Source organism: Piliocolobus tephrosceles, chromosome 8 (genome assembly GCF_002776525.5).
Source record: "Piliocolobus tephrosceles isolate RC106 chromosome 8, ASM277652v3, whole genome shotgun sequence".
Lineage (NCBI taxonomy): Eukaryota > Metazoa > Chordata > Mammalia > Primates > Cercopithecidae > Piliocolobus > Piliocolobus tephrosceles.
In genome coordinates, this window is record NC_045441.1 from 94,956,023 (window position 1) to 94,970,661 (window position 14,639).

Here is a 14,639-nt window from a genome sequence, read left to right on the forward strand (position 1 = left end):
TTATAGGTGTGAGCCACTGCACTCAGCTTGCACTAGCCTATCTCACTCTTTTTAGCTTAACAGAGAATTCCATCCTGTGAATGCTTCATTCTTTATTTAGCTACTCTACTGATGGGCCATTTTTTTTCCTATGAAAAACATTACTACAGTGAACACTAATGTACATATAGCTGTTACCAGCATTGCTGTAGGGTAAATTCCTAACAGAGGAATTGCTACTTGCCTTCAACAATTTATACAGGGTTATTTAATAAGGGTGACTGGGTATTACCAAACTTTTCGTCACTGACAAACCAAAAAGTAAAAAGATCTTGATTTAATTTCCATTTCTTGAATTATGCAAAGGATTGTCTATGTTTTAATATATTTACTGGTTATGTGTACTTCTTTTTCCATAAACCGCTTGTTTATATCCTTTGCCCATTTTTCCATGTCTGTTTTGTCCCATTGATTTTGATGAAATCTACGCAAAAAGAAAAAATCAGCCCTCTGTCACAGGAAGTGCAAATAGTTTTTTCCAGTTTGTGCTGATGTTTAAAACTTTTTATTTAGAACTAATTTTAGACTTATAGAAAAACTGCAAAAATAGCACAGAGAATTTCCATATACCTCTCACTGAGCTTCCTCTAATAGTAACATATTATATAACCATAGGACAATGATCATAATACCACAAAATCAACAGTTATAAAACTATTAATTAAAGAAGACTATACAAATCAGTGTTTTTTAAATCTTTTTTCTCTTTCAAGGATCTCATATTAAATTTAACTTTTAGTGGCCAGGCATAGTGGCTCACACTGTAATCCCAGCCAAGGTGGGCAGATCACCTGAGGTCAGGAGTTTGAGACCAGCCTGGCCAACATGGCGATACCCCATCTCTACTAAAAATACAAAAAAAAAAAAAAAAATTGGCAGGGCATCGTGGTACATGCCTGTAATCCCAGCTACTCGGGAGGCTGAGGCGGGAGAATTGCTTGAACCCAGGAAGGGTAGGTTGTGGTAAGCCGAGATCGCGCCACTGCACTCCAGTCTGGATGACAGAGTGTGACTCCATCTCAAGATAATAATAATAATAATTTTTACTTCTCCTTAGTCTCCTTCAACCTAAAAAAAGTTTCTCTGATTTTTTTTTAAATGACTGGAATGAAGTTATAAATTTTTGGTAATACCACTGAATGATGTTGTGTCCTTCTCAGTACAACACATCAGGGGATACATGATATACATATGCTTCAGTACTTGTGATGTTAACCTTGGTCACTTGGTTAATATGGTATTGCTTGGTTACCAAAAGGGAAAGTTACTGCCTTTCCCTTTTATAGTTTGTAAGTAGTTGAGGTTAGACGCTTTCAGATTATGAAATCCTAAAGAAGTAGAATTGCCTAGTATTCTTTGTCTCTGGATTAGAAGGGACTGTAACATATAACATATAAAATGCCATTATTATTATCACGTTATAATACCTTCTAATCAATGAATGAATATCAAAGGCAGTTAAAATACAAAAGGAAACACTGAAATTTAACAGACATGAATAAACTACTTAGCAAAGTATTAAAGAACAACTAATAGTCACTAATTTATTTTTCACTGGCTCAAATTTTATACATAGCACTAAGGCCCAGTTCTGCTAATTTAATTGATAAATTTACTTAAAAAAAATTCTTTAGAAATTTGCAGAAGAGACATATAAGGAGGATATACTTGCTTCTGGTGCAATTATTCATCTCCTCACTGTATTCTAAGAAACAGAATGTTTACAACAAGTTTGTCAATGCTCTGTCATTTATTTCATGCCACCTTACATGTCCCATCCCCCTTTTTATATGCCATTTGGGATAGGAAATACACATACAAAAAAAAGCTATGCTTCTGAAAAATGAGAATAGAATATTCAGTGGTTAGGATAAAGATGGCTGAATAACTACAGGAAGCTTCCTCTTACCATGTTTGCCAGTAATAAGGGGTCTCAGTTAATTACCATTATTCACATGGCATATTAGCCTCTATTCAAAGTATCTCAAAGTCAGAATACAATAGTTGGTTTACCACTGGGTCCTTAGTAAAGTTTCAGGTGACCCTAAATCCAAATGAGAACAGTTACTCCCAAATGATAGTTAGGACTGGTGCCAGGCTGGCTACATGCAGGCTGGTAATTTCCTTTTTTAAAAAATTTTCTAAGATGGAAAATTTTAAGCATACACTAAAATAGAACAGTATAACAAATCTTTGTATATCCATTACCCAGCTTCAATAATTATCAACATTTTGCCAATCTTATTTCATCTACCCCAATCATTCAACAGCTGGGGAAAGCAAATTAAAATCCAAGATTTCTGGAGTACTACGTCTTGCAGTAAGTTTAATTCAGTAAATTAAAAATGGGGCACAGAAATACCCTTTTTAAAACTCCCCATTTAAATTCTACAGGCAAATTTGGTAGTCACTGCTTTCTATTATGTATTCACAGCATATTAGATTTTAAAATCAACATTATGCTACTTACACAGCATATCATGTGTATTTTGATATTTTTTGGCATTTTAAATGTGAATTTTAGTATCATTCATCCAACAAATATTTATTGCGTGTAATAAGCACAATAATGTTGTTCATATATCCATAGTAAAGTAATAGCAAGGAAAGGGAGTAAGGAACATCTTGAGGATATCAGCAGTTTTCAGAGCTGTGACAAGCTGGGTCTCAGGGAATGAGAAGTTTGCAAACTGATTAAAAAGAAAACAAAATAGGGCATTATAGATAGCATAACAGGTTCAAAAATATAGAATTAATAAAAAATAGCTACCATGGAATGAATGTTTCCTCTAAGCAAATAATTTTATCCTCACCACACACTCATGGAGATAGAAGATATTATCGCTATGCACAGAGGTATGCCCAAATCACAAAACTGAGATGGCAGCGCCACATTTGAAACTGGGGTTGTCTGATTTCAAAGCCAAGGCTCTGGGTCTAAATAAGTACATGTACTGAAGAAGTGTGAAGCAACAAGGGACTACTGGAAGAAAGAAGCAGTGAGCAACAAGGCTGAAAATGTAGCCACCTGTTCTCACTCACTTGACTATAGAGCAAAGAAGGGGTGGATTGGAATTGGAGTATGGAACAAATGCATGATTTCAAATAAACGAGTGGATATCCATCCCAGTTCTGTCCATTGAAAAGGCCTAGAAGCAATGACACACCAAGCCCTGTTCAATGGTGGGGTCATCCAGGACTTTCAGGATTGCTCCCCGCCCTCCCAGCTGGCTTTTCTGCCACAGCAGACCGGGTGTCCTTTACCTGCCTGCGTCTTCTGTAGTTTGTTAAGCAGCACCCTTAGCTCCTGTGACACCTTAGGGAGAAAGCCACAGCACCTGTGATGTTGGGCCAGCATTAACACCTGGCAAAGTGCTGGGAACTAGAAGTAGAGAGAAAGAACTTGGGTGGCTGTTTTAATATTCTTCACTGGTGCTCTTTTTTTTTTTTTTTCTGAGATGGTGTCTAGCTCCATCACCCAGGTTGGAGTGCATTGGCACCATCTTGGCAACCTCTGCCTCCAGGTTCAAGTGATTCTCCTGCCTCAGTCTCTTGAGTAGCTGGGACTACAGGCATGTGCCATCATGCCCGGTTAATTTTTGTATTTTTAGTAGAGGCGGGGTTTCACCATATTGGCCAGGCTGGTCTTGATCTCCTGACCTCAAGTGATCCGCCCGCTTCAGCCTACCAGTTGTGGGATTACAGACGTGAGCCACCATGCCCGGCCAGACTGGTGCTCTTATTAAGCACATTTAGAAATAATCTAAATATAAAAAAAAGAAAGCAACTATTTCTCTCCATGGTTTTGCTAGCTATCCATCCAAGAGAAACAAAATCATAGGTCCACATAGAGAGTTGTATGACACGTTCATAGCAGCATTATTCAATATGTTCATCATCTATATGATGGAATATTATTCAACAACAAAAAGGACTGAACTATTGATGCATGCTACATCATGAATGAATCTTTAAAATGTGTTAACGAGAGGCTGGGCGCGGTGGTTCATGCCTGTAATCCCAGCACTTTGGGAGGCCGAGGGGGGCAGATCACGAGGTCAGGAGTTCCGGACCAGTCTGGCCAACATAGTGAAACTCTGTCTCTACTAAAAATACAAAAAATTAGCCAGGCATGGTGGTGTGCGCCTGTAATCCCAGCTACTCAGGAGGCTGAGGCAGAAGAATCATGTGAACCTGGGAGGCGGAGGTTGCAGTAAGCCAAGAACGTACCACTGCACTCCAGCCTGGGTGACAGAATGAGACTTTGTCTAAAAAAAAAAAAAAAAAAAAATGTGTTAAACAGTTAGTCACAAAAGACTATATATTGATTGTATTGTATGATTACATTTATATTAAATTCACAGAAAAGGAAAATCTATACAGACAGAAAGCTGATTAACAGTTGCCCAGGGCTGAAGACTCAGATCTTTTGGGGGTGATGGAAATATCTTAAAACCAGATTGCATTAATTGTTGCAAAACTCTATGAATTTACTTTAAAAAAAAAATCATTGAATTGTGCAATTAAAATGGATAAATTCAGCATCCTGAGTAGCTGGGACCACAGGTGTGCACCATCATGCTCAACAAAGCTGTGTGTGTATGTATGTGTGTGTGTGTAGACTGAGTTTTGCTATGTTGCCCAGGCTGGTCTTGAACTCTTGAGCTCAAACAATCTGCCCAGCTTGGCCTCCTAAAGCGCTGGGATTCCATGCGTGAGCCACTGCACCCAGGCAATGAATTAAATAGTTATCTAACAGTAAATAAGTACATATCTCTCAGTACAATTACTTCCAATATAAATTTCCAGGCCAGGTGCAGTGGCTCACACCTGTAATCCTAGTACTTTGAGAGGCCGAAGTGGGTGAATTACCTGAGGTCAGGAGTTTGAGACCAGTCTGCCTGACATGGTAAAACCCCGTCTCTACTAAAAATACAAAAACTTAGCTGGGCATGGTTGCGGGCACCTGTAATCCCAGCTACTTGGGAGGCTGAGGCACGAGAATTGCTTGAACCTGGGAGGCAGAGGCTGCAGTAGGCCGAGATCCCACACTGCACTCCAACCTGGGCGACAAAGTGAGATTCTGTCTTACACACACACACACACACACACACACACACACACACACACACAAAGTGAGATTCTGTCTTACACACACACACACACACACACAAAGTGAGATTCTGTCTTACACACACACACACACACACACACAAAATCCAAATCAAAATAACTAGAAATTTACTGGAGACCTACTTATCAAACCTGAGATAACTTAAAGGAAAAAAGGCACTGTCACTCTGATTATTGCACAGTGATTAAGAACTCAAGCTCTTGGACAAGGTCTCCCAATGTTGACACTCACACATTTTGGCTTGGAGAAGTCTTTGTTTGGGGAAGGGGGCTGCATCCTGTGCATTGCAGGATGTGTAGTAGTATTCCTAGCCTCTACCTGTTAGATGCCATTAGCAGCCTGTCCACTCCCATACCCTAGTTGTGACAACCAAATCTCTCCAGACATTGCTAAGTGTCCTTTGAGGGGCAAAATCACCCTAGTGAAGGCTTTAAAACGACCTGGGTTTAAATTCTTGCCCCACACTATTTAACTGTGAGACAAGCTTTTTAACCTCTTTGTCTCAGTTTCCTGTTTGCAAAATGGCACATAACAGTATTTACCTCAGAGTTCTGCTGTGATGATTATGGTAAATAATCCATTTATCACAGAAATCAGCAAACCATACAAATCAGAACTTTCATTTTTCAGAGGACCAGTTTAACAGTACACCACTAACCTTTCCCATTACCCCAGTCAAACTGTAAACTTCCCCTTCTATTCTCTGCTTTCTCCCTATCCCTCATTCCAACTATATTCTCAATAACACTAATTACCATGACATGTCAGACCACATATGTTAATTTGTATTGTCCACCGCCTTGACTAACATATAAGCTCCACAAGGGCAGGGATTTTGCCAGTCTGTTTTTTGCTGCATTCCCAGCATATAGTACACCCTCAGAGCTTTCTGTAAAATGAGTAAATGCCAAGGGAGGCGGATGACCTGACGTTAGGAGTTGGAGACCAGCCTGGCCAACATGGTGAAATCCTGTCTCTATTAAAAATACAAAAATTATCTGGGTGTGGTGGCGGGTGCCTGTAATCCCAGCTACTCGGGAGGCTGAGGCAGCAAAATAGCTTGAACCTGGGAGGCAGAGGTTGTAGTGAGCGGAGATCGCACCACTGCACTCAGCTTGGGCGACAGAGCAAGACACCGTTTCAAAAACAAAAACAAAACAAAAAAAGAAACAGCATATGAAAACAGAAACCTACAGCTAGATGACAGAAAAAGAAAGTGGACAGGCTCTCTGAATGTGTGCGTTAATAATTCCAGAGCAATCTGGGATCACTTTAAGATTATCTTGCTTAACATAAAGCATCCAGAAAGCCACGTCATCCCCTATTCTGAGGCAGACTGGTGCTATGGTGTGAATATCTGTGTCCGTCCCAAATTCGTAAGTTAAAACATAAATTCCAATGCAACAGTATTAAGTGGTAGGGCCTTTAAGGAGACGATTAGGTCATGCCTTGTGAATGGGATTACCAGCCTTTACTAAATAAAGAGGCCCGAGGAAGCTTGTTTGCCCCTTCCATCATGTGAGGTGCACCGAGAAGGCACTATGCATGAACCAGAGTGACCCTTCACCAGACGGCAAATCTGCCGATGCCTTCATCTTAGACTTCCCAGTCTCTAGAACTTTAAGATACAAATGTCTATTTTTTTTTTTTTTTTTTTATACTTTAAGTTCTAGGGTACATGTGCATAACGTGCAGGTTTGTTACATATGTATACATGTGCCATGTTGGTGTGCTGCACCCATCAACTCGTCAGCACCCATCAATTCATCATTTATATCAGGTATAACTCCCAATGCAATCCCTCCCCCCTCCCCCCTCCCCATGATAGGCCCCAGTGTGTGATGTTCCCCTTCCCGAGTCCAAGTGAGCTCATTGTTCAGTTCCCACCTATGAGTGAGAACATGCGGTGTTTGGTTTTCTCTTCTTGTGATAGTTTGCTAAGAATGATGGTTTCCAGCTGCATCCATGTCCCTACAAAGGACGCAAACTCATCCTTTTTTATGGCTGCATAGTATTCCATGGTGTATATGTGCCACATTTTCTTAATCCAGTCTGTCACTGATGGACATTTGGGTTGATTCCAAGTCTTTGCTATTGTGAATAGTGCCGCAATAAACATACGTGTGCATGTGTCTTTGTAGTAGCATAATTTATAATCCTTTGGGTATATACCCAGTAGTGGGATGGCTGGGTCATATGGTACATCTAGTTCTAGATCCTTGAGGAATCGCCATACTGTTTTCCATAATGGTTGAACTAGTTTACAATCCCACCAACAGTGTAAAAGTGTTCCTATTTCTCCACATCCTCTCCAACACCTGTTGTTTCCTGATTTTTTAATGATTGCCATTCTAACTGGTGTGAGATGGTATCTCATTGGGTTTTGATTTGCATTTCTCTGATGGCCAGTGATGATGAGCATTTTTTCATGTGTCTGTTGGCTGTATGAATGTCTTCTTTTGAGAAATGTCTGTTCATATCCTTTGCCCACTTTTTGAAGGGGTTGTTTGTTTTTTTCTTGTATATTTGTTTGAGTTCTTTGTAGATTCTGGATATTAGCCCTTTGTCAGATGAGTAGATTGCAAAAATTTTCTCCCATTCTGTAGGTTGCCTGTTCACTCTGATGGTAGTTTCTTTTGCTGTGCAGAAGCTCTTTAGTTTAATTAGATCCCAACAAATGTCTGTTATTAATAAGTGACCCTGTTCATGGTATTTCTCTAACAGCAGCCTGAACAGACTAAGACAACGGGTAAGAAAAGTGGACTGTATTTTGCAAAAGCTTAATGACTGGTTACTATGTGCTAGGTACCCCCCCTTTTTTTTTTTTTGAGATGGAGTCTCACTCTGTTGCCCAGGCTAGAGTGCAACGGCGCAATCTCGACTCACAGCAACCTCCGCCTCCTGGGTTCAAGCAATTCTCCTGTCTCAGTCTCCTGAGTAGTTGGAATTACAGGCACGCTCCACCACATCTGGCTAATTTTTGTATTTTTAGTAGAGATGGGGTTTTACCATGTTGGTCAGGCTGGTCTCGAACTCCTGACCTCGTGCTCCAGCCATCTCGGCCTCCCAAAGTGCTGGGATTATAGGCATGAGCCACCATGCCCAGCCACTAAGTACACTTTTAAGCATTTAATATTAACCTGTCTATTGTGCAGATAATCCTAAAAAGTATTATTATAACCTCCATTTTAAGGATGACAAAACCAAGGCACAGAGAGGATCAGTCCAGGGTCATATAGCTAGCAAGTGGTGGAGTCAGGATTTCAACTTCCAGAATCAGAACGCTTTACCATTATGCTATGTTGCCACTTGTTAATTCTGCCAACACAGGCTATCCACACATCCCACAGTTGATAATAATGTAGAACAACACAAGAATGAAGCATTAAATTGAGGCAAAGAAGTTAGTGGAGAAAAGAGGGAAAGAGATGAGAGGGAAGAGGTGTTTTAAAAGAGTTATCATGGAAGAAGAAAATTTCAAAAATAGGGATTGATCAATGGCATCAAAATTGTTCAACATTCTTGAATAATCAATATCCTTCCTTTTAGAATAAACAAATCTGGCAATTAAAAAGCCACTGGATCCTGAGCAACATGGGGAAACCCTGTCTCTACTAAAATACAAAAAATTAGCTGGGTGTGGTGGCAGGCACCTGTATTAGAGCTGTCCCAGCTCTCAGGAGGCTGAGGCACAAGAATCGCTTGAACCTGGGAGGTGGAGGTTGCAGTGAGCCAAGATCCCACCACCGCACTCCAGCCTGGGATACAGAGCAAGACTCTTGTCACCAAAAAAAAAAAAAACAAAGTCACCAAGAACTTTAAGGACACTTTAGAGAGAAAAACCTTTAAGACCGAATGAGAATTGAGGAAATGACGTAATGAAATGTAGATATTTCAAAATACTTGAGAAGAAAGAAAGACGACTGGCAGCTTTAAAAGATAGCAAGTGTGACGTATAGCTTTTATTGGATAAAGTGATGGCACACTTTAAGTATATTTTCAGAGTTAAAGTTATTTTGCCAGAAAACTATGCTATTTTAAGAATACAGACAGGGCGCAGCGGCTCACACCTGTAATTGCAACACTTTGGGAGGCTGAGGTGGGAGGATCACACGAGCTCAGGAGTTTGAGACCAGCCTGCGGAACACAGTGAGAACCCCCACCTCTAAATAAATAAACAAACAAACAAATAAATAAATAAATAAATAAAATATTAGAATGTAATGCAATCAATCTAAGACATATACTTAGAGACACATATTCAGATTGCTGAGAATAGTACACACACAGATGTTTGAGTCATCCTAGGCTTCATTTTCTCATGCATAATCAATCACTTAGGGTTCTTGTGAATAGATATATGAAAAATCAATATTGTTAGCATTTTGTAAAATGTATTCAGTTGTCTTTATTATTTTAATGACATAACGTCTTTGAACAGAGACTTCACAAAAGATATTTTCACTTGGATTTACAGTATTTAAAAGTAATTTAGAATTACAGCAACTATGATACTTAAAGGAAAAAAATTAAACAAAAATTAGGATCAGAAGGAAAAACAAAAAGCAAAATTAGAAATTATATCTTTTTCGTGTACTTTGAAAGACAGGTTAATTACTACTTCCTTAACGGTGAAACTCAGGAAGAATAAAACTAGTTAGGTTACAAAAGGCTAATTAGCATTTCTATGTATTTTATCAAGGGCATTTGAAACTTACATGGCAGTATGTCCTTGTATCTGTTCTTTTTAACATTTTCTTCTTTTTCTCCAGTGGCTGTGGGATATATCTTTTCTGTTCTATATTTGGTAGACAATCTTCTTAACCGCTTAAAATACAAAAAATAAAAATTAAAGTTTAGAGAAACAGTGATATTTTAAAATTTTTAATGAAATCTGGTGACCCCAATTCCTCACAACTCATTTTCCTGTCTCTGAGCTCTTAATTTTCCCATCCCTTAATAATTAACCCCAAGGATAATTTCTTTTATAGCATAAGTGGAAACATAAGATTCATATTTATTTCACACGAGCAGCAAAGAGGGAAAACAGAATAAAAGTAATATAATTTAAAGATATCATTAATAAGCTGAGTCAGAATATTTAACTCAGTCTTTAACATATTCGAGAATTTTCGGTGTTTTTAACTAAGGGTCACAATAACCAAGTTCTAAAATCATGCCTAAAAGAATTATGTACAGGTTTCTTTATTTCTTCTCTCAATAAACCATGAGCACGCACCCATGATGTGCCAGGCTTTCTCCCAAGGCATAAGCTAATAATTACGTACAAGACATTGCAAAACAAAGTTCTTTCATATTGAATTGGAAATGTCCAACAAAGACCAATTCTGCTTATTCACTGCATTACAGAAGTAGTTTGTGGGTTAGTGACAAATTCTTACCACATATGGCAGTAGGGATGTTCTTTGGGCTGGAATATTTCTGTGTGTCAGTAATACACTTCCTGCTTTCAGAAGCACTGAAAGTCAGTATTGTGAATTGTTTAAATTCTACACAACTACATTCCTGAAATTTAATTTCAAAGGAACTTTCTTTCAGGCCTCAAGACATATTGAAAGCATTCTGGTTTTACCATTCAACAAATTATTAAATACAAATAAAATGAAAAATAAGTCTGGTAAAATTTAACTTTCTACTTTATTTTTGCTACTTGTGATGCTGATATTTAAGGAACTGAAACTGTCTATAAACCTTTTCTTTTTCTTTGAAAAACTACTAAATTTTGTCATCACAATACTAGAGACCTACAATAGGTATACATTTTTTTCTTTATGATGAAGATTTATTAGAATCTTACTCTGCACTGGCACAATGTCAAAGTAAAATTCCCCACATTTATGATGCTATTTCTTGTGATTTCCTGTGGTAACAGAGTTCTCCAAATATATACGTGTCAGAGGAAAAACTGTATTCAAAAGTAAGTGGGGGCTGAGCATGGTGGCTCACACTTGTAATCCTAGCACTTTGGGAGGCCAAAGTGGGAGGACTGCTTGAAGCCAGGAGTTCAAGACCAGCCTGCTTGACAATGCAAGACCCTGTCTCTATAAAAACTAAAAAAAAAAAAAAAAAAAAAAAAAAGAAAAAGAAAAAGGTAAATTGGTTATTGATGAGAGTACGGGGAATCAGAACTACAATACAATGTTGGTAGAAAACAACATATTAGCCCAACAAACCCCTAAGGAGGATAATTTGGTAATTACAAATGCACCCCTCAATCCAAGAAGTGTATTTCTATAACTTTGTCCTCCAGATAAAAATGGGACACACATGAAATGATTTATCTTCAAAGTTACATGCCACAGCACTTTGTTTGTTTGTTTGTTTGTTTTGAGACAGGATCTCGCTCTGTTGTCCAGGCTGGAGTGCAGTGGTGCGATCTCGGCTCACTGCAACCTCTGCTCCCCGGGTTCAAGCGATTCTTCTGCCTCAGCCTCCTGAGTAGCTAGAATTACAGATGCATGCCACCAGGCCCAGCTAATTTTTGTATTTTTAGTAGAGACAGGGTTTCACTATGTTGTCCAGGCTGGTCTTGAATTCCTGACCTTAGGTGATCCACCCGCCTCAGTCTTCCAAAGTGCTGAGATTACAGGTGTGAGCCACGCGACCAACCACTGCAGCACTGTTAGTAATAGCAAAAAAACTACAAACGATCAAAGAAACCTCTTAATAAAAGACTGGCTAAATGTTTTATTCATACCATCAAATATGAGAGAGCTGAAAAACAAATGAGTTAGCTTTTTATATATAGTGAGATGACAATATCTGAAAAATACATATTGAGTATAAATGTAAAAAGCAGGAAACATAATAGTGTACATTATATTATATATACAGTGTAGTATGTATATATGTAATAATACTACTATTGGTGTTAAAAAGAAATAAAAACATATTTGTATTTGCTTGTACATATGCATGTATCATCTCTGGAAGAAAAACTATTAACAAAGGATGTGTCTATGAGGAAGGGAAATGGGTACCTAAGGGAAACAGATGGGAATGGGACATTACTATATGTCTTTTCATAGCTTTTGGATTGTATGACTGTATTGCCTGTTCAAAAACTTGAACGTGAATAAAAAAGGAAAGTAGAAAAGATTGTTTATGATGTTGCTACTCCATATTAACAAAGATCCTCATGGTTACTTATATACACATCTTGCATATTTAATTAAAACTTTTGTATTTTCTCTGTTCAAAGATTAAGTATCTGAAAAGATGTATTTTTAGATATTTATAGTGTCAGTGCATTTCAAAATATTATATTTGAATCTGACTTACAGAAGGATATCAACTTAAATAGTTGCAGAAACACAGAGGGAAAGGGAACATATCTTAGGTCAATGTCGGTGAGAAAAAATATAAGTACAAAGAGTGGTTGAGTTTAATTATAAAATGTGAACGTACTTCAGGAATGCCTGGTACAATCACTCTAAGCTTTTCTTTTTCATTCATTCATTCATTCATTCATTCACTCACTCATTCACAGACGGGGTCTCACTCTGTTGTCTAAACTGAAATGCAGTGGCATGATCATGGCTCACCACAGCTTCAAACTCCCATGTTCAAATGATCCTCCTGCCTCAGCCTCCAAAGTAGCTGGAACCACAGGCTCATGTCACCAGGCCCAGCTAATTATTATTATTTTTTTTGTAGGATGGGGTCTCCCCATGTATGTTGCGGAGGCTGGTCTCAAACTCCTGAGCTCCAGCAATCCTCCTGCCTCAACGTCCCAAAGTGCTGGGGAATACAAGTGTGAGCCACCATGCCCGGCCCACTCCAAACTTTTCTTCTTTTACATGACAAATTATGTTATTGAGAAATGTGCAAAACAAAGCTTTTATGTGAAATAACTTTACATTTCTCAGACAATGAACCTTGAGAATTTTTGTGTCCAAATACTTATCTAAGTTTGGATTTTCATTTATCCAGTTTTCTTAAAGCCTAGCACACCATTTCTTAAAATGCTTTCTATATTAAAGTTTAAAACGGAGAATGCTCTATTAAAACAAAAATCTATAAAAGTAGTGTTCTTTGCAATTTTCATGCCCATCAGAGATACAAAAGCGGTCTGTAAAGCAAGTAAAAACTTTGTTTTGTACTTTAAAAAGGTATCTTCAAGTTGGAACTTATTTCCCACCAAAAAATGTCAGCTTTATAGTAAGCTACATAAATTAAAATTCTGGATCTGGTATTTTCTTAGCTGTGTGACAACATATTTAACCTCTCTGTATCTCATCTATAAAACAGAGATAATAACCTTCACTCAGCAAAAGGTCTGGTACATAAAATGGCTCAATAAATGTTAACTATTATTATTGAACTAATTACTGGAACTATTTAAATGTTGTTACTTCAGATTTATTTCTTTAAAACCTTTCCTAGATCAAAGATTAGAAAGAGTTGCATATTCCAGTCAATTTATCTGCCTGAAATTGCAAAGCAGTTTGTCAAATTTGAGTGTGCTTCAGGATCACCTGGAGGACCACATTGCTAGGCCTCACCCCTAAAGTTTCTGATTCAGTAGGTCTGACGTGGTAACTGCCTGATAATTTGCCTTTTTTAAAAAAAATCCCATGATAATCCTCTTTCTGTGTCTTTGTGTATGCTTTTTCTTTGCTTCTTGGTGGTCTCCCCACTTGCACACCTCCAAATCTTACTTATCTTTTAATTTTAAACCCTAGCTCCTACAGTTTCTGATGCCCTTCATCCAGACATAATCTTCCCCTCTGAATTCTTTTACCTTTATATGTACTCTTAGAACACTTATATTTCTTACTCTTATGATAAATACATAAAGAAAATTACCCTGTTAAACTATAAACTCTGCGGGTACAAAATTACTGCCAGATTAAGATCTGATTTGACCTAGAGCAGGTTTTTTTTTTTTTTTTTTTTGAGACGGAGTCTCGCTCTGTCGCCCAGACTGAAGTGCCCTAGCGCGATCTCCGCTCGCTGCAAGCTCTGCCTCCTCCCGGGTTCACGCCATTCTCCTGCCTCAGACTCCCCAGAAGCTGGGACTATAGGTGCCCGCCACCACGCCCGGCTAATTTTTTTGTATTTTTAGTAGACATAGGGTCTCACCGTGTTCGCCAGGATGGTCTCGATCTCCTGACCTCGTGATCTGCCTGCCTCGGCCTCCCAAAGTGCTGAGATTACAGGCGTGAGCCACCACGCCCGGCCTTTTTTTTTTTTTAAACACATCAACATTAATGTCTAAATAGTTCTTGAATAGAAGTAGCACCAAAGTTCATTTAAACTCTAGGAAACAGAAAGTATCTACACAATTTCATTTTAACTTCCTGATCACTATTATATTGTCTCTGATGAAGCTATTACTAGGAAAGAAACAGAAGAAAATTCTGTATTATTGAGAAACATGATATAACATACTAAGAAACCTTATTCATAGACTGTATGAGAATAGCACTAAACACTAATAATT

The 14,639-nt window shown here is 38.3% G+C and overlaps 1 protein-coding gene across 2 annotated transcripts in view; it reads right to left on the reverse strand.

The window, feature by feature from the left end:
* The window catches only part of PTPN12 (protein tyrosine phosphatase non-receptor type 12), a 105,559-nt gene that overhangs the window by 62,244 nt on the left and 28,676 nt on the right, over nucleotides 1–14,639 (reverse strand). For both annotated transcript variants that reach the window (XM_023192520.2, XM_023192519.3), the window contains exon 2: nucleotides 9,892–10,000. In XM_023192520.2, coding sequence (XP_023048288.2) covers nucleotides 9,892–10,000 — 109 coding nt within the window. The remainder of the gene's footprint in view (nucleotides 1–9,891; nucleotides 10,001–14,639) is intronic.